General features: G+C 42.7%; 3 protein-coding genes across 3 annotated transcripts; 1 reads left to right on the top strand and 2 right to left on the bottom strand.

Moving 5' to 3' along the window:
• Positions 1-7,689: 7,689 nt before the first annotated feature.
• On the top strand, positions 7,690-14,354 carry LOC127295938 (uncharacterized). Its single transcript, XM_051325978.2, has 3 exons — positions 7,690-12,289; positions 12,460-13,039; positions 13,397-14,354. The coding sequence occupies exon 1, from the start codon at positions 7,738-7,740 to the stop codon at positions 9,259-9,261; it is 1,524 nt and encodes a 507-aa protein (XP_051181938.1). The 5' UTR covers positions 7,690-7,737; the 3' UTR covers positions 9,262-12,289; positions 12,460-13,039; positions 13,397-14,354.
• Positions 14,355-15,143: 789 nt separating this feature from the next.
• LOC127295953 (large ribosomal subunit protein uL5) lies at positions 15,144-17,129 on the bottom strand. The gene is made up of 5 exons (XM_051325986.2): positions 16,971-17,129; positions 16,756-16,863; positions 16,528-16,570; positions 16,224-16,419; positions 15,144-15,499 (listed from the first exon to the last, which is right to left on the bottom strand). Exons 1-5 carry the CDS (start codon positions 16,971-16,973, stop codon positions 15,307-15,309), a joined length of 543 nt encoding a protein of 180 aa, XP_051181946.1. The 5' UTR covers positions 16,974-17,129; the 3' UTR covers positions 15,144-15,306.
• A 3,735-nt stretch (positions 17,130-20,864) lies between these two features.
• LOC127295928 (uncharacterized) lies at positions 20,865-23,695 on the bottom strand. Its single transcript, XM_051325966.1, has 2 exons — positions 21,927-23,695; positions 20,865-21,349 (listed from the first exon to the last, which is right to left on the bottom strand). The coding sequence occupies exon 1, from the start codon at positions 23,651-23,653 to the stop codon at positions 22,262-22,264; it is 1,392 nt and encodes a 463-aa protein (XP_051181926.1). The 5' UTR covers positions 23,654-23,695; the 3' UTR covers positions 20,865-21,349; positions 21,927-22,261.
• Positions 23,696-23,958: the final 263 nt, after the last annotated feature.

The following is a 23,958-nucleotide window of genomic DNA, read 5'->3' as shown; positions in this document are numbered from 1 at the left end:
GGTTTAACTCAAGGTTTGTTAATGCTTCTCTAATAATTATAGTAGAACTCTCACCTCTCTAGGTTTGATGTAAAACTATTTGGAATAGAGAAGAATATATTTTTCTAGAGTTGATCTCCTTGTTATGTTTCCAAGAATAAAGTATAATGAATACCATGAGGTTCATGGTAGGATCAAGGATTGATTTAAGTCATGGAAAGGATAAGTCAAGAATGGTTTCTCCATTTATTGTTACTTGATTTCCAAATAGATGTATGTTCATATGTTATGGTAAGGATTACCATATTATAATCTTTTATAAGATCAAGCATTTGATCATTGAGTAAAGTGTTGTGGTGTTGATTATTAGTTCCATTTGATATAACCCCTTAGATCAAATCATCTTTGCCCAAAACAAGGTTTTAGCAAAGTCACATTGAGGTTTATAGCGCTTGACCTGATGAGCTACTTCAATTCCACCAAGGTCAAGTGAAACTTCAGTTACTGTGACTGTTTTACTTTGAAGCGCGAAAATTCCCCAGATTTTCTATGCATGAATGCAATGCACACATCTGTTTCTTCTATTTTTGTAACCCCAATACCTGGGATATTACAAATACATATGTTTTAACAAAGTATCACAAAGGGGTACCTCTATGCCGCCTGTACAAAGGTCTAAGGAGAAAGCTCGCATTGGATTTCTCGCTTTTGATTATTCTCAACTTAGACATCCATACCGGGACAACATAGACAACAGATAATGGACTCCTCTTTAATGCATAAGCATTCAAGAACAGATAATATTCTCATAAGAGATTGAGGATTGTTGTCCAAAACTAAAACTTCCACCATGGATCATGGCTTTAGTTAGCGGCCCAATGTTCTTCTCTAACAATATGCATGCTCAAACCATTCAACTCATGGTAAATCACCCTTACTTCAGACAAGACGAACATGCATAGCAACTCACATGATATTCAACAAAGGGTAGTTGATGGCGTCCCCAGGAACATAGTTATCGCACAACAAGCAACTTAATAAGAAATAAGATACATAAGTACATATTCAATACCACAATAGTTTTTAGGCTATTTGTCCCATGAGCTATATATTGCAAAGACAAAGGATAGAAATTTAAAGGTAGCACTCAAGCAATTTACTTTGGAATGGCGGAGAAATACCATGTAGTAGGTAGGTATGGTGGACACAAGTGGCATAGTTATTGGCTCAAGGATTTGGATGCACGAGAAGTAATCCCTCTCAATACAAGGCTTAGGCTAGCAAGGTTATTTGAAACAAACACAAGTATGAACCGGTACAACAAAACTCACATAAAAACATATTGCAAGCATTATAAGACTCTACACTGTCATCCTTGTTGCTCAAACCCTTACTAGAAAATATCTAGACTTTAGAGAGCCAATCATGCAAACCAAATTTTAGCAAGCTCTATGTATTTCTTCACTAATAGGTGAAAAGTATATGATGCAAGAGCTTAAACATGATCCTTATGAGCACAACAATTGCTAAGTATCAAATTATTCAAGACATTCTACCAATTACCACATGTAGCATTTCCCGTTTCCAACCATATAACAATTAACGAAGCAGTTTCAACCTTCGCCATGAACATTATGAGTAAAGCCTAAGGACATATTTGTCCATATGCAACAGCGGACCGTGTCTCTCTCCCACACAATGAATGCTAGGATCCAACTTTATTCAAACAAAACAAAAACAAAAACATACAGACGCTCCAAGTAAAGCACATAAGATGTGACGGAATAAAAATATAGTTTCACTAGAGGAACCTGATAATGTTGTCGATGAAGAAGGGGATGCCTTGGGCATCCCCAAGCTTAGATGCTTGAGTCTTCTTGAAATATGCAGGGATGAACCACCGGGGCATCCCCAAGCTTAGAGCTTTCACTCTCCTTGATCATATTGTATTATCCTCCTCTCTTGATCCTTGAAAACTTCCTCCACACCAAACTCAAAACAACTCATTAGAGGGTTAGTGCATAATCAAAATTCACATGTTCAGAGGTGACATAATCATTCTTAACACTTCTGGATATTACACAAAGCTACTGAAAGTTAATGGAATAAAGAAATCCATCAAGCATAGCAAAACAGGCAATGCGAAATAAAAGGCAGAATCTGTCAAAACAGAATAGTCCATAAAGACGAATTTTTAAGGTGCACCAGACTTGCTCAAATAAAAATGCTCAAATTGAATGAAAGTTGCGTACATATCTGAGGATCACTCACGTAAATTGGCAGATTTTTCTGAGTTACCTACAGAGAATTCAACCCAAATTCGTGACATCAAGAAATCTGTTTCTGCGCAGTAATCCAAATCTAGTATGAACCTTACTATCAAAGACTTTACTTGGCACAAAAATGCAACAAAATTAAGATAAGGAGAGGTTGCTACAGTATTAAAAACTTCCAAGACTCAAATATAAAACAAAAGTGCTGTAGTAAAATCATGGGTTGTCTCCCATAAGCGCTTTTCTTTAACGCCTTTCAGCTAGGCGCAAAAAGTGTGTATCAAGTAACATCAAGAGATGAAGCATCAACATCATAATTTGTTCTAATAATAGAATCTAAAGGTAACTTCATTCTCTTTCTAGGGAAGTGTTCCATACCTTTCTTGAGAGTAAATTGATATTTAATATTACCTTCCTTCATATCAATAATATATAGCACCAACAGTTCGTAGAAAAGGTCTTCCCAATATAATGGGACAAGATGCATTGCATTCAATATCCAAGACAACAAAATCAACGGGGACAAGGTTATTGCTAACCGTAATGCGAACATTATCAACCCTTCCCAAAGGTTTCTTTGTAGAGTTATCAGCAAGATTAACATCCAAATAACAATTTTTCAATGGTGGCAAGTCAAGCATATTATAGATTTTCCTAGGCATAACGGAAATACTTGCACCAAGATCACATAAAGCATTACAATCAAAATAATTGATCTTCATCTTAATGATGGGCTCCCAACCATCCTCTAACTTCCTAGGAATAGAAGTTTCACGATTTAATTTATCTTCTCTAGCTTTTATGAGAGCATTTGTAATATGTTTTGTAAAGGCCAAATTTATAGCACTAGAATTAGGACTTTTAGCAAGTTTTTGTAAGAACTTTATAACTTCAGAGATGTGACAATCATCAAAATCTAAACCATTATGATCTAAAGCAATGGGATCATTGTCCCCAATATTGGAAAAAAATTCAGCAGTTTTATCACAGGCAATTTCAGCAGTTTTAGCAGTTTCAGGCAATTTTTCACGCTTTGAATTAGAAGTAGAAACATTGCCAACACCAATTCTTTTACCATTAATAGTAGGAGGTGCAGCAATATGTGAAGCATTAGCATTACTAGTGGTGGTAATAGTCAAACTTTAGCTACATTGTTATCTTTAGCATTTTCTTCTTTTTCCCACCTAGCACGCAATTCGGCCATCAATCTTATATTCTCATTAATTCTAACTTGGATGGCGTTTGCTGTAGAAAATGACTTAATATCTTTATTTTCATTAGGCATAACTTTCGATTTCAAAAGATCAACATCAGCAGCAAGACTATCGACTTTAGAAGCAAGTATATCAATTTTCCCAAGCTTTTCTTCAACAGATTTATTAAAAGCAGTTTGTGTACTAATAAATTCTTTAAGCATGGCTTCAAGTCCAGGGGGTGTATTCCTATTATTGTTGTAAGAATTCCCATAAGAATTACCATAACCATTACTATTATTATAAGGATATGGCCTATAGTTGTTACTAGAATTGTTCCGATAAGCATTGTTGTTGAAATTATTATTTTTAATGAAATTCACATCAACATGTTCTTCTTGAGCAACCAATGAAGCTAACGGAACATTATTAGGATCAACATTTGTCCTACCGTTCACAAGCATAGATATAATAACATCAATCTTATCATTCAAGGAGGAGGTTTCTTCGACAGAATTTACCTTCTTACCTTGTGGAGCTCTTTCCGTGTGCCATTCAGAGTAATTAATCATCATATTATCAAGAACCTTTGTTGCGTCGCCTAGAGTGATGGACATAAAAGTACCTCCAGCAGCTGAATCCAATAGGTTCCGCGAAGAAAAATTCAGTCCTGCATAAAAGGTTTGGATGATCATCTAGGTAGTTAGTCCATGGGTTGGGCAATTTTTAACCAAAGATTTCATTCTTTCCCATGCTTGGGCAACATGCTCATTATCCAATTGTTTAAAATTCATTATGCTACTTCTCAAAGATATAATTTTAGCAGGAGGATAATATCTACCAATAAAAGCATCCTTACATTTAGTCCATGAATCAATACTATTCTTAGGCAGAGATAGCAACCAATCTTTAGCTCTTCCTCTTAATGAGAAAGGAAACAATTTTAATTTTATAATGTCACCATCTACATCCTTATACTTTTGCATTTCACATAGTTCAACAAAATTATTGAGATGGGCAGCAGCATCATCAGAACTAACACCAGAAAATTGCTCTCTCATAACAAGATTCAGTAAAGCAGGTTTAATTTCAAAGAATTCAGCTGTAGTAGCAGGTGGAGCAATAGGTGTGCATAAGAAATCATTATTATTTGTGGTTGTGAAGTCACACAACTTAGTATTTTCAGGAGTACCCATTTTAGCAATAGTAAATAAAGCAAACTAGATAAAATAAATGGAAGTAACTAAATTTTTTTGTGTTTTTAATATGGCAAACAAGACAGTAAATAAAGTAAAGCTAGCAACTAATTTTTTTTGTGTTTTGTTTTAGTGCAGCAAACAAAGTAGTAAATAAAAGTAAAGCAAGACAAAAAACAAAGTAAAGAGATTGGAAGTGGAGACTCCCCTTGCAGCGTGTCTTGATCTCCCCGGCAACGGCGCCAGAAAAAGTGCTTGATACGCGTACAACACGTGTCCGTTGGGAATCCCAAGAGGAAGGTGTGATGCGTAGGAGCCAAGAAGCACAATGAAGGTTGATGGCGGCGGAGTGTAGTGCGGCGGAACACCAGGGATTCCGGCACCAACGTGGAACCTGCACAACACAACCAAAGTACTTTGCCCCAACGTAACAGTGAGGTTGTCAATCTCACCGGCTTGCTGTAACAAAGGATTAGATGTATAGTGTGGATGATGATGTTTGCAGAAAACAGTAGAACGAGTATTGCAGTAGATTGTATTCGATGTAAAAGAATGGACTGGGGTACACAGTTCACTAGTGGTGTCTCTCCCATAAGAAATAGCATGTTGGGTGAACAAATTACAGTTGGACAATTGACAAATAAAGATAGCATGACAATGCACATACATGTTATGATGAGTAGTGTGAGATTTAATTGGGCATTACGACAAAGTACATAGACCGATATCCAGCATGAATCTATGCCTAAAAAGTCCACCTTCAGGTTATCATCCGAACCCCCTCCAGTATTAAGTTGCAAACAACAGACAATTGCATTAAGTATGGTGCGTAATGTAATCAACAAATACATCCTTAGACATAGCATTGATTTTTTATCCCTAGTGGCAACAGCACATCCACAACCTTAGAACTTTCTGTCACTGTCCCAGATTTAATGGTGGCATGAACCCACTATCGAGTATAAATACTCCCTCTTGGAGTTACACATAACGACTTGGCCAGAGCCTCTACTAATAACGGAGAGCATGCAAGATCATAAACAACACATAGATGATAGATTGATAATCAACATAACATAGCATTCAATATTCATCGGATCCCAACAAACGCAACATGTAGCATTACAGATAGATGATCTTGATCATGTTAGGCAGCTCACAAGATCCAACAATGATAGCACAATTAGGAGAAGACGACCATCTAGCTACTGCTATGGACCCATAGTCCAGGGGTGAACTACTCACTCATCACTCCGGAGGCGACCATGGCGGTGAAGAGTCCTCCGGGAGATGATTCCCCTCTCCGGCAGGGTGCCGGAGGCGATCTCCTGAATCCCCCGAGATGGGATTGACGGCGGCGTCTCTGGAAGGTTTTCCGTATCGTGGCTCTCGGTACTGGGGTATTCGCGACGAAGACTTTAAGTAGGCGGAAGGGCGGAGTCGGAGGGCTGACGAGGGAGCCACACGCTAGGGCCGCGCGGGCCCCCCTTGGGCCGCGCCGCCCTAGTGTGGCGGCGCCTCGTCGCCCCACTTCGTTTCCCTTTCGGTGTTCTGGAAGCTTCGTGGAAAAATAAGCCCCTGGGCGTTGATTTCGTCCAATTCCGAGAATATTTCCTTACTAGGATTTCTGAAACCAAAAACAGCAGAAAACAACAACTGGCTCTTCGGCATCTTGTTAATAGGTTAGTGCCGAAAAATGCATAAATATGACATAAAGTATGTATAAAACATGTAGGTATTGTCATAAAACAAGCATGGAACATAATAAATTATCGATACGTTGGAGACGTATCAGTTACCTCCAGCGACGCGACGCATGTCGTCGCGAGGCGTTCTTCGCCGTTTAGTCCCGATCGGGCTCGGGATCTTCCGGCTCCTGGACGTCGTGCCGCCAGCGATCCTCGATGTACCCGCCACCATGATGCTCTAGCGGCATCATGATTCGCGATGCGCGGTGTGGATATTCATCGACGCCAGTGAAAAAGGAGGAGCCACCGTCACCGCCGGACAAGCACATGTTCCTTCGGCTCCCGAAGAAGGAGATGCCGGTGAAAAAGGAGAGGCTCGTCCTCCATGCGCTGCCACGACATGATAAGCGGTGGTGGAAGATCGAGCTTGCGATCTCGGGCGGCGCACCACACACCCGTTTATCTAGAAGAAGCGACGGGACAAGGGATGTTGTTGAACCGCTCATTCAACACGGTCCTGGCGGTCGACAATCGGTTCGCGAATTGGTGGTCGCGATGGACAATGGCAGTGTCGTCGGCATGCGTGGGCACCCACGCCGGCTATGGCGCACAAGGAGGAGGATGGCGGCAGCCATGATGAAGGGTTCGCCTCCTCCTCCAGCAACGACAGCGATGGCGCGGAGAGTAGGGACTACCGCGTCTTTGATTTGTTTAGGTTTTTCTACTAAATGTTTTACTCCCTCCGTCCCATAAAAAATATCTCAATTTTATCAAGTTGAGACACAGGAGCGAGTAGTTTAAATTTCGTAAGGTATGTTTGTACAAATTTTTATGAAGTTCCTCTGCCAGCGTCCTCAATAGCGTTATGCTAGCGCTGGCGTTTATTTGGGGCGGCGCCTGTTTGGGGGTGTGGGTGGAGTAGAGACGCAAGAATTCTGAATAGGGGTTCGTCAGGCGGGAGTGGTGTTTTGGAACATGGGTGCGTATGCTCCCTATATTTTGAAATGCATCTTATGTACATTTTAAATTTCAAAAAAATTGAAACAAAAAATTTGTACGTACATCTTCACGTGCTACGCGCTCAGAAAGTCGTTTCATAAAAAATTGACTTATCATGTGACGTGTGTAAAAAAGATAAAATTCAGTGCTAAAAATAATGCTTTTCACAAGATAAAGCTTCTCCTTTTTACATAGACCACAAAAAATATTGGGTTTTCGTGAAACTTAGCGAATGCACATACATTATGGAGATGTACATGTAGAATTTTTTATCCAAATTTTTTGACATTTCAAAATATGTTTTTCTGGTAGAGGGAGCATACGCACCCGGAGCCGAATTGAATTTCCGTTCGTCAGGCCCTCCGCTGAATTCAGCCACTGGATCCCAACACACTTGCAGTCGGCGCTTATGGCCAGGCGCCCGAGGGGTCCAATCCTTCGACGGCGGCCTGCTCGCCATGAAGACCGGATCAGCGCGCTCCCCGACGATCTCCTCCTCCTCCTCCTGCGCAAGATCGACACCCACACGGCACTCGGCGCCGGGACGCTCTCTAGGCGCTGGGCCCACCTCCCCCGCCAGCTCCCCGACCTCGACTTCAGGGTCGGCGACATACTCCCGCCGCGCTATCACAAATGGCTCTTCGTCGGCAACGGATCTGAGTCAGAGTACGGATGGCAGACCTCGGAGAAGGAGATCAGGCCTAACATCCGGCGGTTCGAGCGCCGCGCCATGCGCTCCTTGGTCAGATCCGTCCAGAGCTTCTTGGACGCTGGCCATGACGGTCGGCGGGTCAACAAGCTGAGGCTCGAGTTCTTCACCACCCACAACACCGCCTGCATCAACCGTCTCCTGGCCAAGGCCATCGATGCTTGGGGGGCCGTTTCTCTCGAGGTTCTTGCCAAGCCAATTCACGGGGAACGGCAAGTCCACGCTTTTCCCAGCCATGGCCTCTGTGAGGAACCCCGTGCGTCACGACTGCAAAGCCTTAAGCTTGGAGGCTGCGTGCCGCCGCCCCTGCACGAGTACAGCGCGCTCAGTACGCTCGTCCTGCAAGACATGCCCTTATCGACACCAGAGGCAGCCTACGAGGGCGTCTTCACCTCGTGCCCGCAGCTGCAGGTGCTGCATCTCATCTCATGTCAGTGCGGAGACCAAATTGTCGTCGACGCCCCCAGGTCACAGATAAGGGAGCTGGTTCTGGACAAGTGCCACTTCATACGGTTATGCATGAGGGCCCTTCCCTGTCTCGAGAGGCTAGCCTCCCTGGAAACAAGAGTATTGTTTGAGTCAGCTTCATTTCCCTGCCTCACACAATATAACCTCAAGTTGGGCTTCGGCGACAATCTGGGAAAATTCACCCAGTACTTCGTGAACATCTTCAAGGCGCAGATTGGCTTGTTTTTTCGACACACCAGGGAAATTACTAACCTGCTTATCAGGTTCACTGGTGCTGTCAGATGGATCGTGCCGTCCAGCTCCCCAGCCACATTTTTACCTAACCTCAGGCGGCTGTTGGTCGCCGATGTGCCTTCGTCCTGGGATGTCTCATGGCCCCGTCTCCTGCTTGAGACAGCGCCTAACCTCCACACCTTTCATGTACACCTTGATCCCTCCTTAGCGGATCCTGGCGATGAGATACCCTGGCAACCCACCATGCTTCGGCATGATCACTTGAAAGAGTTTGTGATGGTTGGTTTTCAAGCAATGGAGAGGCAGCTTTATCTTGTCAAATTTGTTGTGGAAGTATGCACAGCTCTGTGTCATGTCGCCTTGTTCAAGGATGGGCATGTTCGGGACAAGGGGCACTGGGACTGGGAGCTGGTGACGGAGCAATACTCGTGGACCCAAGAGGAGAAGGGCGCCCTGCTGAACCAGATCATGGATGGGGTTTCTTCCTCTTCAATAGTTCCTAGCCAACTGGTTTTTGGCTGATCAAGTCCTCTCATGTTTCTTCATTTGTTTCAAGCAATCAAGCCTCCAGTCATGCTTTCCATATCCCTATTTGATGCCATGTAATGTTTTGTGATCTTCACTCAAACAATATGCAATTGTAGTGTGTTTTTGAAGGAAACTCTATAGTCTATTTGTTAAATATTTCATATCCACTAAGATTCTAACAATCTACCATAATGATGCCGGGTATGATTAATTCAATCCGACTGAGGTTTGCAAAATTATTGTGCTTATTATAGGAGTTGTGACAACACCAGACTGTTTGGCAGAACACACACTTATTCCTTTACTTGCATTATATTTGCATTCTTGCAGCTTCTTTTCACAAAAAATAGCTAGTATTGAATTGTTCATATGACAAGCTTTTATCTATGATAATAATGCCTGGAATGATTGAATCAATTTGACTCTTGTTTGCAAGATTACTCTGCTTAGAGGAGTTGCGGCAACGTTAGACTGTTTGGCAGAACACCGTTAATTCTTTTCTCCAGCAACCACCAAATTAGAAATCATTGGCAAGCAATCAAATTAAATTGGTCTGGACTATCACTATTATGATTGAAATCTAGTTGCTGCCACCAAAGTGAGGACCTCCCATAAAATGATTGATGTTAGTCATTTGGTTAAAATTTTGTAAGCTATCTTCAGGGGATCACATTCTACTTAGCATTCTAATATCTTTCACCTGAGGTAGGATCTTCTGGATTGTGTCTCAATACAAAGCCCAGTAAATTCACAGGAGTGCCATGAACCTTGATAGGTTGCCATGGAAGAAGGTACTTTCTCAGTGCCTTCCATGAATTACAGTCCCAGTTTCTACACAGACTGAACATTTTGATGCACTGGATTGTTTGAAGCTACCTTTACGGAGACTGGACATTTTGATGCAGAGCATTGTTTCAAGCTTCTTTTATTCAGACTGAACTGTATGTTTTTAGTAACCAGTCTATTGTCTTTGACACATGCTAAAAGATCTATGTCCAAACTGCATATAGCCTTATGATCTGGCCATATTTACAAGCAGACCTCCCTCTTTGGTGATCAATGGTGCTGTCAGCTATGCATCCAAGGAAGGTTTGTTTATTCCCTTGTTTTTCGTAGGCAGTTTTATATCATTCTTGTTACTGAGTACTGAATAGTATCTTTCCCTGCATGTCTTCGACAGGATGTGTAATGCTTTTTTAGACGAAACACATGTTTGCTTGGGTCATATTCATGTAGACAAACTCATCGATGAATATTTTGTTATTCGGTTCAAATTTGATGCTTTTCTCGACATCTTCTATTGTATAGTTGTTCAAGTGTCATTCTATTGGTTCAACTTTAATTTAGACAAGGAACTGGTTTATCTACTTTTTATTGGCTTGAGCCATTGCTATGCAACTAAGTGCTTTCTGCAATTTCTACTATTCGTTGGCATTTTCTTTTCTTTAGACTGGCTGTTTTGCATTCACTGCTGTATTGCTCCATCCTAATTGTTTTTTTGTTGAGCATTGCAAACTATTTATGGGGCTAAAAAAAGGGGAGACCACTTCCATGCTATGCACTTCAGGATTCTGTAGGGATTCTACTTGGCAGAGTAGTAGTCGAATTACTATGTTTCACACAGCTCTATTGCAATTTTTCTGCTTCCTGATTGGAAATAATGGCCTGGATATGGGCAGCGGCAGGGGAGAGGAGACCGAGGGGAGCTTTTTTCCAGGGTTTAGAAGGCCTCGGGGCCCTGGAGGGCTGATAAGCGATTCGAGGAAAAATTGAAAGATGATGATTATATGTTAACTCAAACTCGTTCGGGTTACACACACACCACTAGTTAACATAGACCGGCTATGAGCTGCTAAAATGTAAGCTGCTATGTTCCCAACTATATGGACCTTTACAAGCCACGCTGATCGCTTCATCCACGATTAAGCAGGCTTGATATCTGCCCAGCACGCGATTGGAGACACAGTCAACCACATACTGTCAGCCACTTTCAAGGATAGTGGGAATATTAAGACTCGCCGCAATACTACGGCGATCTCATGACTTCACCTTCAGCAGCATTACTACGGCGATCGATTGGGCTCCAGGCCGAGAGGATTGGTTTCCCATTCCAGTCACGAACAATAGCGCCCCAATGTCCAGTACCTGTTTCAGCTAGGAAAGAAGCAGCAGTGTTTATTTTAAAGCAACCTGGTTGCGGTTTACACCACAAACGGTATTGTTGGTTTCCATCATTGGCTTGTTCTCCTTAGGGATTTGTTGGTCAATTTTACATTTCCCTTTCCTATTCCGTTCTTGAGCTCCATTTTTAGGTGCCATGCCCTCCACCAAATAAAATGAAGTTGGCTTCTCGTGTCTTCTTTCTGATTTGCAAGTACGTTAAGCACCCAATCATGCCCGGAATATATTAGCTCTTCTTCCTTGGGGATATCCCAGAACTCTGGCATGGCTAGACGCAGGGCATGATTCTTAGGACAAGACATAACCGCATGGTATTCAGTTTCAGCTTCAATATGTGACAGGTTTCTACTGCACTATTTATTCTCTTGCATTATTTTGGACCCCTAGACCCTGGGTTTCAAGCTTCCAAGCAAACATTAGATGTTCGAAATTTATGTGACATGTGATTACTTATTTTGAATGCACGATTTAGTGCTGTAGTTTGTGCACAAATTATACACAGAAACGACTAATTAATAATCTATCACTGTTAACAAGGTACAGAATCATTCGAACAGCCTAACATAATCGACCAACATGTACCATCGTGAATCAGTGTCCACTGGTAGTCTGGTACACGTCAAGAATGTTGGAATTAATAGCCTTCATCTAGATTGTGCCCAGTTAAATTTCAAAAATTAGAGAGAAATCAATGGGCTGGGCAGGAGTTTTGTCTAAACCGCATCTCCTTCTATTTTTCCGCCGAGCAGTTTATTACTCTTATCCACCCGCATGAACTGCTCATACGTTTAGCTGCCGACCTTCTCCCATGCCTTTCCATACAGCAGCTTCTACACCCCAGGTACTGTTAGCCTATTCAGAGTTTAAGCCTGCACTAGCTTTTACATTCTTTGTATTTTCCCATTTTGTTGGATGTCCCTGAAGGGACACTTCGATATGTATGTTTGCCTTGGTCGTGCTTTGCATATCATTTGGTAAGACAGTAAGCATTATATTTTTCTATCTTTTCAGATCAAGCTGGGGGAATAATGCCATATTTACCAATGTCCTCCTCGGAGATCAGTGAAGCGGCCCAGGATCTGCTGTTGCAACAGGCTAGTATGGAGACAAGCGAAGCGAGGGAATGGGGGAAGGAGGAGGGTGAATGGAAACTAAACCCTAAACCCTAGTTTTCCTGTTCTAGTAGTTAATGACACTGCAGTTTACTTTTTTTTGCTACTTGAAGAAACTACAATCCATAATTTGTGGGCACACCAATATTCATAATTTTTACACACACCAGGCAGTTATTACAAAAAAGGCAAATCAGAAGTGTGCATAGATCAGACCTTCTTGTTGAGATGGTAGTGGAGCTAGTATTGTTTTTGTAGCTCTATCCCAGAGTGCACTATTTTTCATTTATGTCGCACTGTTAACAAATTTGCACCTTTGTTGTCACCCAGGTTTTCATGTCATGGGAGACTTTCTCCGAAGTGTGCTTACACATACTATATATATGGATGTACTTTGCTATACAAACCTCTACCTGACAGCAAACCATTTTCTGGGAGAGATGATGTTGAAAATGTGATGCCATTATCTGATAACCTCGGTACTGTCATATCACACTAAAAGACATTCTTTCTCCTGTTTACATGTGTAGCTGATAACATCATTTCTCCATCTGTTTATAACTTCTTAAGAGTATAAATAATAAACTGCTATATGTATTGTATATACTTTGTAGAGAGAAGTCCAATTTACCTCCTAAACTTGTCTCAAAGTTTAGCTTATAATTCTGAACTTTACTTTTGTTCATTTTTCAACCCTGAATTCTAAAACCGGTTCAGAATCACCCCTTTCATTGTCTAAAGCCGGTTTTTCTTGTCACGTAATTTATTGTATTGATAAAATAGTGCGTATATGTATTTTGTGTCTTTAACTCTTCATCTTCAACTCTATGCTTCAGCTTAAACTCTTCACTCGCCGGAATAAAAATGCCTCCCACGCGGCTCGATGCGCTGCGTGGTGGTTGCCCCGTGGCAGAAGGCTGGGCACGACTGGTGATGTAGAGGGCAGACGCCGTGTGTTATTGTCTGATGGAGGCACCCCTTTGTAGTCGCCATGGTCTCATTCCAGGGAGGAAGATCATGATGAGGCATGAGGTGATCCCAGAACTCCGATTAAGAAAAAGATGGAGCCGCCTGGGGTAGCGATTCATACAAGCTAAATCTTCTAATCAATGGTGGGCTGTGATATGGAGAGAGAGGAAGTACATGTACCATGTATGTTGATGAGTTGGCACAATATATATGGAGAAAACCTGCTAACTGCAAAGAAAACCCGGTTCAAAACTTATCAAAAAGGGTAGAAGGTTCAATTCTAAACGGTTTATAGAATTCAGGATTGAAGATTGAACTAAAGTAAAATTGAGGGTCGTAGGTTGTAATCTGAACTGAGACGAGTTTAGGGATAAATTGAACTTCTCTCTACTTTTGTACACCCACTCATGGGTATGGTTGTTTCCGTCGTTGTCTATTTATTTCTAGAGATTCGTGCCCACCATGGTAGATGTAAATATTTCTTCTCTCTTTATCCGAATCTAAGCACAATGATCGATGACAAAAACATACACCTACACACCTACACGTGGGTGTACAAAACCCACTCTTGTACTGCATTTGCAAATCAAATGTATTGCTTTATGAGAGCCTTGAATGCATCTTTTTTATTTTTTAAACTGGTGTTATGTGGTACAATATTTTTGGTTCAGCTATTAGCCATCTAGGCTGATATATTTATTTCTTCCATTCTTATTCTGTTCAGATTTTGATCCACTGCAAGCACTTCATCTTCCTCAATCATCTCACTAGGGATGTAAACGGATCGGATCGGATATTGCTCTTACCATATCCTTTACCATATTTTTGTAACGGATTCAGATCGGAGCGGATAATGGTCGGATGCGGATTCGGATGCGGATTATATCGGACTACGGATATGGAGCGGATTTGGACCGGACTCGGATCGGATGCGGATTATTAAGAAAATATACATAAAAAAAAATAGAAGTATGTTTTTTTATGTAAAATATGTTTGTAATTATAGACTATGGCTAAATGTACACACTTATTCGTACAACAAAGCAAATTGCGTGCTAATAGAATACATAGTTTGGCCGATGAACTAAATATATTATCTAAATATTTAGGGTTGGGATAGTTTTTTCGGATTATCCTCTTTGTGGACCTCGGATAATCCGCAAAAAATGGCGGATAATCCGTATCCGTCGGATAGTATCAATACCATATCCTCTACCGTATCCGTCGGATATCCGCTTGATCACTATCCACATCCATATCCATATCCGGCGGATTTCTAAAAATGCATACCATATCCTCAAAAACGGATACGGATGCGGATTCGGAGCGGAAATTATCCGTACCATTTACATCCCTACATCTCACTGCAAGCCGTAGTCTGCGCTTCCTCTTCCTCAACCCGGCATGTTAGAATGCATCTTTGTGATTGCACGTATAAATATGTTTAGGAACTCAGGATTTTTCTCCGTCTATACTTCTATACTTGGTAACAAATGCGTGCACAATCAGATTGACATTTATAGTTGTGGGCCTATTGCTGGTAAAAATGATACGAGCAAGTAAACTGAATAACATCAGCTAGCAAAGAATTCATGAAACAGTAGATTGGGAAAATGAGACCAAAGAAAGGATCTGATGGAATTATAAACGCAGGTCAACTCAAACAGAGGCAAAATTGACAGTGCACTTTGTATCCAATAAACATATGATTCCATGATCCAGAAGACACTCTGAATGACTAGAATTCTGAAGGATAACTTCTTCACTCAAAAGATTACTAACTCGCGTGGGACTTGTTGAGGATGACACCCTCGTACTTGACCTGGAACCACTTCATGGCATCTTCCTTGGTCACCCTTTGGTGGATACCAATGCGGGCCTTGCAACGGCGCCGACGAGAAACACGGTATCCAGCACGCTCCAGAACAACGAAGAAATCCATACCATAAATACCAGTTGACGGGTCATACCTGAGAATTATTCCAGCAAATTAAGCAACAGGAATTAAGGGCATCACCACATAGCATGCAAACGCAATATCACAAAACACTTCTCTAAGAAAATGGTCAAGAGTTTTGACAGCAAATTATAACTGATATAAACTAACTCCCAGAAATGAGGACATTCCATTTAATTGCTTGAAACGAACAAATTAATATATGAAACACATCCCTAACTTAAGAGGCAGAAGAATAGAAATTGTACTGGGTAACAAGCACTACCGTACACAACAAGATAGAGAAAGCTTCAGAACTTTAGCAGGGAAGCAAACTTAAGGATACAAAACAGTATCTTATCATAGTTACTTATCATGAATTAATGATTACATATTAAGGATTCTTAAAACATGAGCATTAATAATTCCATGTCATGTTCAGAACATCAGCAAACACGATAGAGAGAGCTTCAGAACAAAAGCATGGAAGCACTTTAAGGATATAAAACAGTATTCCAATCATGCTTACATATAAAGAATTCTTCAAACATGCGAATTAATAATTCCATGTCATGTTCGACTAGTAGCATGTTTGTCACACAAGATTCTTTATGTTGCAATGCTTGCCAAAGTACAACCAAACACATATCACTATCTTATACTCAAGTTAACCAAGTTAAACTAAATACACTGGCTAAACAGATAACTGGCGCATCTGAACTGAAAGAAGAACAAAGAGTACAGGAAGGCCATCTTACTTCATGCCAAGATCAATGTGCTCCTGGATACCAAACCCAAAGCAGCCAGTGTCACTGAAGTTCCTCCTGAGCAGCTCGTACTCCTTGACCTTCAGCCCACTCTCGAGAAGCTGCATTGCCTTCTCACCCCTGATGGTGACGTAGCAAGCGATCTTCTCATTACGACGGATGCCGAAAGACCTCACAGTGTACCTAGCTGCAAAGATGAAACAGCCATCGCCAGTGAGCACCACTAGCTTGTTGACACAGCTCCAAATTTGAAATTTATCATCAGGCAAACTTTAGCTCGTGGATACCATCTTACCCTTTGAGAAAACTGGCGACTGCCCGCTCAGCTGCTCCAACACCTGATAAAGAAAAATCGTACAAATGAAGATTACCTCTAAAAATAAAGCAAGCTAAATGTGAGTTTTCATTTGGAGTGAATTGTGCAATTGTAGATCTAAACAGCACGCAAGTGAAGCGACATCGAATGGTTTTTATATCATAGAGGAGCTCGTGTCCGGATGGTTGGGACGGGGATTGATGATACCTTGGAGGCGCGAGTGAGGCGATCACCGCTCTCGCCGACGGAGATGTTGAGCACGAGCTTCTGCACCTTGATATCCCGCATCGGGTTCAGCTGCTTCTTCTCCGTCGACTGCGAGAACCAGGAACGTGAGGAAACATCGCCGGTGAACGAAAATGATCAAGACACAAACGTAAATGCCGAGCGTTCCCGCCGTGTGAGGAGGAGGAGGAGCTCACCATGGTGATCTGAGCGGGGAGGCCGCCGGCGGAGAGGAAGCCGAGGAAGAGAGGGGTTAGCTGGTGCTGTGGTGTGTGGCTGCGGCGGCGGAACCCTAGAAATCCCACGGCTTTTATATAAGGAGCGCCGCGGGATGCTTCGACGGAATGGCGTGGGGACTTGGAGCGGTCCGATTGAAGGATGGACGGCTAGGATATGAGCTCGGCTCATGCTTTCTTGCTAGCTGGGCCGTTGAGGTTATCCGGCCCAGTCAGCTTGCTGGACTGGACTCCTGGGCTCGTGGTCTTCGATGTCCATACTGAATTTTAACGCATTAGCTTCTAGATAGAGGTACCCAACAATCGTGGAACATATGTGCATCTCGACGGAGCCTGCTGCCCGGCAATGGCTTTTCTCGATGATGCGGACGATGGAGCATGATGACTTTATTCGGCTGGTTGTTACCCTTTGGGCTATTTGGCACGCAAGGAGAAAAGCAATCCATGAAGACATCTATCAAAGCCCGCAGGCGACGCATCAGTTCATTGAGAGTTTCTTGTATGATCTATCCTTGTCGGAGAAACCGAGAGCTACGGCTGTAGCAAAGGTGCACCCTCCGGTGGCACCAAGATGGATACCTCCTCCACAGAACCAGAGCAAGGTGAATACGGACGGCGCTGTTGCAAAGATATCTAATAGAGGAGCTGTGGCTGCTGTCTGCCGCTCCCATGCGGGCGTTTACCTCGGTTCCTCGGCGGTGGTCTTTGAGGGGATTACACACCCTGGCTGCCTCGAAGCTATGGCTTGTCGCGAAGCTTTGGCGCTCACGGCGGACCTGGGAGTGGAAGGGGTCATGGTGGCTTCGGACTGTATGGAAGTGATCCAAGGCCTGAAGGGCAACAACATGGGGCTCTTCAGTCATGTGCTCAAGGAGATCAAGACGTCGGCCGAACAGCGGGGAGGTTTCTGTTTCCGCCATGAGAGCCGGCGGTCGAATGGCGAAGCTCATAGTCTAGCGCGCTCGGCAACGTCGCTTGAAGCGGGCCGCCATGTTTGGTTGGGAGTCATACCTCCGTTTCTTTCATTTCCTGTAAACATTCTGGGTAGGAATGAATAAAGGGGGTTGGAGTTTGTTCTCAAAAAAAAAAGATAGAGGTAAGAGATTTTGCAAAAAAAAAAAAAAAAAAAAAAGAGTAGAGGTAAGAGATGGAAATTTGTGTTAGTTTTTTTTTTTAGAAATGGGGGATAAGCACACCGGGCAACTGCATCTTTTTTTAAGAAACACAGTACAAACGTAGACGCTCACATACACGCGCATACACGCATCCCTATGTACGCACACACGCACACCCTACCCCTATGAGCACCTTCGAAAGACTGAGCTGGCGGATTGGATCTTGAAAAATTGACGAAGTCACCACAGACACCTCGCTGTCAACGGAAATGTCGCCTCCCACTGAATGAATATTCCGCCTTTATGAGACACACAGATGTCAAACCTAGGGTTTGAACTCTGATGGACTGGGGATACAACCATCCTCCTAACCACCCAATCTCAAGTTGGTTCTCCGGGCAACTGCCGATGCATGACTTTTTTATTACGAGCTTCAAATAGCATTCAGTTTACAACTCAATAATAACAGAGGATCAATACACATATCGACCAACGAAAAAAAAAGGCACAACATATGACAACTATCCATTCCGGCGGTCTACTAGCAAGCCGCCAACTAGCCTAATTGTATATATTTAAGGAACCATCAACAGCCGGTTGCATCTAGTAGCCATAGACTCACGCGAATGTATATTCAAAAGGATAATTTGCAAAAAAGAATTGTGCCTCTTATCTTATTAAAATAATGTTGTTTAAAAAAAAACCAAATAGACCAGTCAACTTGCTGGACCGGACTCCTGAGCTTCTGGTCTTCGAGGTCCATGCTGAATATAACCCATCTAGCTTCTAGAAGAGGTATGAAATTTTGCCCAAAAAAAAAGTAGAGGTAAGAGATGGAAATTATTGCCGAAACTCAAAGCACCATCGTGTTAGTTGTTTTTTTCTAGAAATGGGGGATAAGCACACCGGGCAACTACATTATCGATGCACATAGATTGTTTTATTACGAGCTTCACATAGCATTCAGTTTACAACTCAATAATAATAGAGGATTAATATATATCGACCAACGAGAAAGAAACAACAAAAGGCATGGCATATGACAACTATCCATTCCACGGTCTGCTAGTAAGCCACCAACCAGCCTAATTCTATATATTTTGAGCAACCATCAACAGCCGGTTACATCCAGTAGCCATAGACTCACGCGAATTCGATGGCAATAGGAAAGACCATAGTTGAATTCAATCTATATCCAAAAGGATAACCTCCAAAAAGATTTGTGCCTTTTATCTTGTTAAAATAATGTTGTTTCTAAATAACCAAATAGACCAGCTACTCCTCGGAGGTTTGATTAACCTCGGAGATTTTGGATCGCCGCATGAATAGCCCACCATAAAGGACGAGAATCTTAGGTCATTGACATATAGTGGTCGTGGATACACTCCTCAGAAGGAGGGCTATCAAATCACTTCTTTATTGACGCACCGCCGAGGGAAAAGACCATGATAACGATATGACAAAATTGGAAGCAACAATAAGCCACTGGATCCTTGACAAGTGACAACGAGCGTGAAAGCCAAGCAAGCGCGAGGGTAGAGCTATAGGGGAGCATTATTCATTAGACCACCACCTCCACAATGGAGATACAAATGATAAAGACACACAAAAGGCCAAAACTGCCAGTCATGCATAGATTTGTTGTGCCCCCACCTTCGAGTCCCCAACAACTAGAAGGCTAACAACGACGAGGGGAACCGGTGTAAATGGGGGTGTTAGTAGCAAACAATTTTCGAGTTGTAATGTTTTGCACCTCTAAACCTTAGGCCAATACCACAAAATATGCATCAACTCAATACTCAGATGTTTCAATTCCCTATTAGAAAACGTAGGATGGTTGCTATTAATTGGGCGTCACCTATGGTTTAGGATATTTTGAAGACAAAGAATAGAGATTGCTTCCAAGATATATATCCAAAAGATCCCACTGACTTGATTTACCTTCACTTCATCTTTTGGATGAGAGCAGAGCATAGCTCTATTGGTAAGGTGTGCGGGCGAGCATGCCACCCATTATCCACCCACATTTGAGACTCGGACTCAGCGAGGTACTCAATTTTTTTTCCGAGAATACACCATGAAGAAGTGTATCAATCACATAGAAAGGTGCGGGGTACTCAGATTGTTTCTTCTATAAGCCACCAAAGGCATATGCATATAGCACATGATCTTGAAGGGAGTCGGAGTAGGAGGCTAGATCAGACAACATGCTCCCTGTGTTTGATTCAGAACAGGACGATGCTGTTGATTCCTTGTATAGCTCTAAACATGAAGTTAATGGTGCTAATTTGACAAATGTGTATGTAATCTAGCACAGGGAGATGGCTATATTTGTGTTTTGGGCATCATAGTTTGTCCACGTACCTGGGAGCATCTTGAACGGATAAACTCTACCGTTTCTCAACAAACTCCCGTTTCCTAGTTTCTCCGGTCAGATTTTCTTTTGCTAAAAACGCCTCAGTTTTTCTTTACCACGAACAATTGTCCTGCAAAGATCTTTATGCGATTGCCTTTGCCCGTTGATCTGCTTCTTAATTTGTTTATCGAAAACTGTAGGGGTGATGACCCTGAAAATAGAACAAAACGAACTCAAATCTGAGTCCTGCATGGTGGGTTTGTTAGTTTGTACATCCACTTCAGTTGAACAGGTGATGAGGGTACTTCTACAAATGAGTTCGCGAGTCGAGCACATGCACTATTATTACATACATAGAACCGGAAAGAGCAAGGAACAACAAAGTAGATCGCAATTTGACACCATTCTGGATATTCTCATGCCTGCAACATACGGAGTATTGAGTATTGTTCTTCTGTTGCGATCTTCCTCAAACACACCGATATGCAAAGAAAGTGCTTTGTTCTATGAAAAAAAGAAGTTTTTTGAGGTCGTTTAAGGATTAATAGATACTTCATCTGTTCCATATTAGTTGTCGCTGATTCAGTACAACTTTGTATTAAATAAATCAGCGACAACTAATATGAAATGGAGGAAGTAGGAATGAAAAGTATTAAAATAGGCATTAACTTGCAGCCTCCTTCCAAGCAGTCCTGGTAGTAGGTGATTAGGGTGAAGGAGTGCTCCTCTTGCCTGAATATTCAACTATTTTTCCAGCCATCTTAACCAAGAAATCAGAAGTACAAATGTTTTGATGTCTTCTGTCGTTCTGGACATTCTGAAGCAAGGTAGTCCATAGTCCGATGCCCAATAATCTTAATGAACTGCACCTGAAAAAAAGATCTTCATGATCCACAACTGGTTTACCGAAGATAAACAAGAGAGACTGCCCAGCCCAGGTTCTGAGTGCTAAGGACGTGGAAAACAAGTAGGTAGTGTGGAGTAGTTTATTTGAACAACCTCCGACGGAACATTCCAGTTTAGAAAGGCATAGCAATTGATATGATACCTATAATTCTGTAGAAGTTGTCCTGTGTTTTTCTCCATATCTTTACTCTTTCTGGCACTTGCTAATTCTCGTAAATTACACCCCTTATTAATGCATAGCAGAAACAATGTGGTATTTTACAGATAAGTAACGATGTTCGTCTTTATTCTGTACATACTAGTTCAAAGTGAGTTACAAAACAGACTGTATATAAAGCCTGTGGAGATGTCAAAAGGTATTTAGAATAACGCAATGGCATTTATGAGTTGATGAACAAGACGTAGAAACAACAATATCTACATGAGCATATCAGAGAAGCAGTACAAGGCAAAGGCATTAATGAGTCAATAAGAGAACAAAAAAGTAAAAAACGAAAATCTTCATAACCATATCAGAGAATCCTAAACAACAACATATACCTTCAATAGGGTTTTTATATGCTTGCATGAACGGTTTTTATTACCAATATACTCCCGCTGGTGTGCTAAATCCATCCTGCATCCGAACTGCATCTATTATCAATGAACCCCGCCTCAATATTTTACTTGTATTTGGCCCTGCCCAGCTGTCTTGATGTTCTTCATGGTCATCAATAATATTAAGTTAACTTTCAGGTAGGAACTAACCTGAATTTGGTAGGAAAGCCTGATAGGCAGCCTTGGCTAGCATATTGAGACATGGGGGGATTTTAGTAGATAAAATATCATAATAATTGTTATTAAACAACAACAGGGCCAATCAAGTATCCAGAGATCTACTTAGGTGATCTTAAACAATCTAGAGGCTTATTTATCATCAGCTCTGCAGGATCCCTCAGCACACTGCTGAGAGCTTTCTCCCATCCACTTGACTCCAAAGCGTTCAACTTAGCGAGACGGCACACCACCGACTCCAGCAAGACAACATCCCCTTCCCGCTCAATTCCCTGAACGAACTTCCTCGCACCTTCCTTGCTTGGTGAAAACCCCTTAAAGACCATCTCATCCAAAACCTGATCTGCCTCATGAAACTCCCCAGCAGCACACATCCCATCGAATAGCATTCTGTAGGTCACCACATCAGGAGGGCAGCCCCTTCTTGGCATATCCTCAACCAACTCATTTGCATCCCGCCACCGCCCCAACTTGCACAACCCAGCAACCAAGGTATTGTAACTCACCGCATCTGCCTTGCACCCACTCTTCAGCATGTCATCAAGCGCTGCAGATGCAGCATCCAAATCCCTCTCATCCTCACAGAAACCTGCGATCATTGCATTGTGCACCACTCTATTAGCCGGAATACCCCTTCCCTTCATCTCTTCCAGCAAACTAACCACCTCCCCTTTCCGCCCTACCCGGAACAATGCCCTTACGAGGGTCGCGTAAATGGCCGAATCCAGTCCGAGCTCTATCCTCAACGCCATCTCCTCTTTGAGCCTCACCGCCTTGTCCACATCCCCCCGCTGGCAGAGACCCTTCATCAGACTGGCATACACATGAGCATTTGGCCTCACATTGTACTGCTTAACCATCGCCTCCTTCAGGTCAAATGCCTCCTCGAGCCGATTGCAATTGCAAAACGCGGCAATGAGGGTGCCAAACGTGATAAGAGTCGGGGTGATCCGTCGTTGTAGCATTTCGTCAAACAGGAGGCGTGCATGGTCGACAGAGCCATCAGTGGCAGCCACCGCGCGCATGAGGATGTTGTAGGTGCACGCGTCCGGGAAGAAGGCGGCGTCGCGGCAAACAGAAAGGAGTTCGGGGAGGGGCGTGTGGCAGACGGCGAGTGCGTGTAGGAGAGTGTTGAAGGCGCGGGCGGTGCGGGGAGCGGGGAAGGCGGGGTGGGCAAAGGCGCGGCGAGCGGCGGCGGGGAGGCGAGCGCGGCCGTAAGCTGATATGACGCAGCAGAGTAGGGGTTCGCGCGGCTGGAGAGAGGAGGCGCGGAGGCTGGAGAGGAGGGACTCCATGGCCGGAAAGAGGCGCGCGGCGGCGAGCTTGGAGATGATGAGGTCGTAGCAGAGAAGGGAGTAGCGGAACGGGGTGGAGGCGGCGTTTGGCGGACTGAGGAAGAGTCGGAGTGCAGCGGCGGGGTCATGCTCCCGGCGGAGTGCGGCGGCGAGGTGATACGACGAAAACTTGTTGCCGGCCATGGCGACATTCGGCATGGCTGCGTGTCGCCACTTGCGAACTGGTACAGACCTTTTTAGGGTACGTCAGGTTTAACCGATGACTATGACTCTAAAAAAAGGTTTAATACTCGGCGTCCTTGTTTTACATGTTTTTTCTTTAACTAAAAATTACTCTAAGTATGCAAAATTTATTGGTTTAAAATTAGCATCATTAGAAAACTTTTTTCAATATGAATCCAACGATGTCAATTACGTACGATATAATTAAAATTTTGTTGCTCAATTTGTTTATTCAAAGTTCATCTTGAAAATGCGTGTGCGACTTATTCATTGAAATGGAG

The sequence above is a fragment of the Lolium perenne genome, chromosome 1, assembly GCF_019359855.2.
Source record: "Lolium perenne isolate Kyuss_39 chromosome 1, Kyuss_2.0, whole genome shotgun sequence".
Lineage (NCBI taxonomy): Eukaryota > Viridiplantae > Streptophyta > Magnoliopsida > Poales > Poaceae > Lolium > Lolium perenne.
This window is presented reverse-complemented; position numbering and strand designations above follow the sequence as displayed.

What these genes read in the sequence shown, in the direction of transcription:
- LOC127295938 (XM_051325978.2), top strand. Translation starts at nt 7,738, where the DNA reads ATGGCCAGGCGCCCGAGGGGTCCAATCCTTCGACGGCGGCCTGCTCGC.
- LOC127295953 (XM_051325986.2), bottom strand. An exon ending in GTCGCCAGTTTTCTCAAAGG is followed by an intron (nt 16,420 to 16,527) that starts GTAAGATGGTAT and finishes TCATCTTTGCAG; the next exon opens with CTAGGTACACTGTGAGGTCT. An exon ending in CACATTGATCTTGGCATGAA is followed by an intron (nt 15,500 to 16,223) that starts GTAAGATGGCCT and finishes AATAATTCTCAG; the next exon opens with GTATGACCCGTCAACTGGTA.
- LOC127295928 (XM_051325966.1), bottom strand. Translation starts at nt 23,653, where the DNA reads ATGCCGAATGTCGCCATGGCCGGCAACAAGTTTTCGTCGTATCACCTC.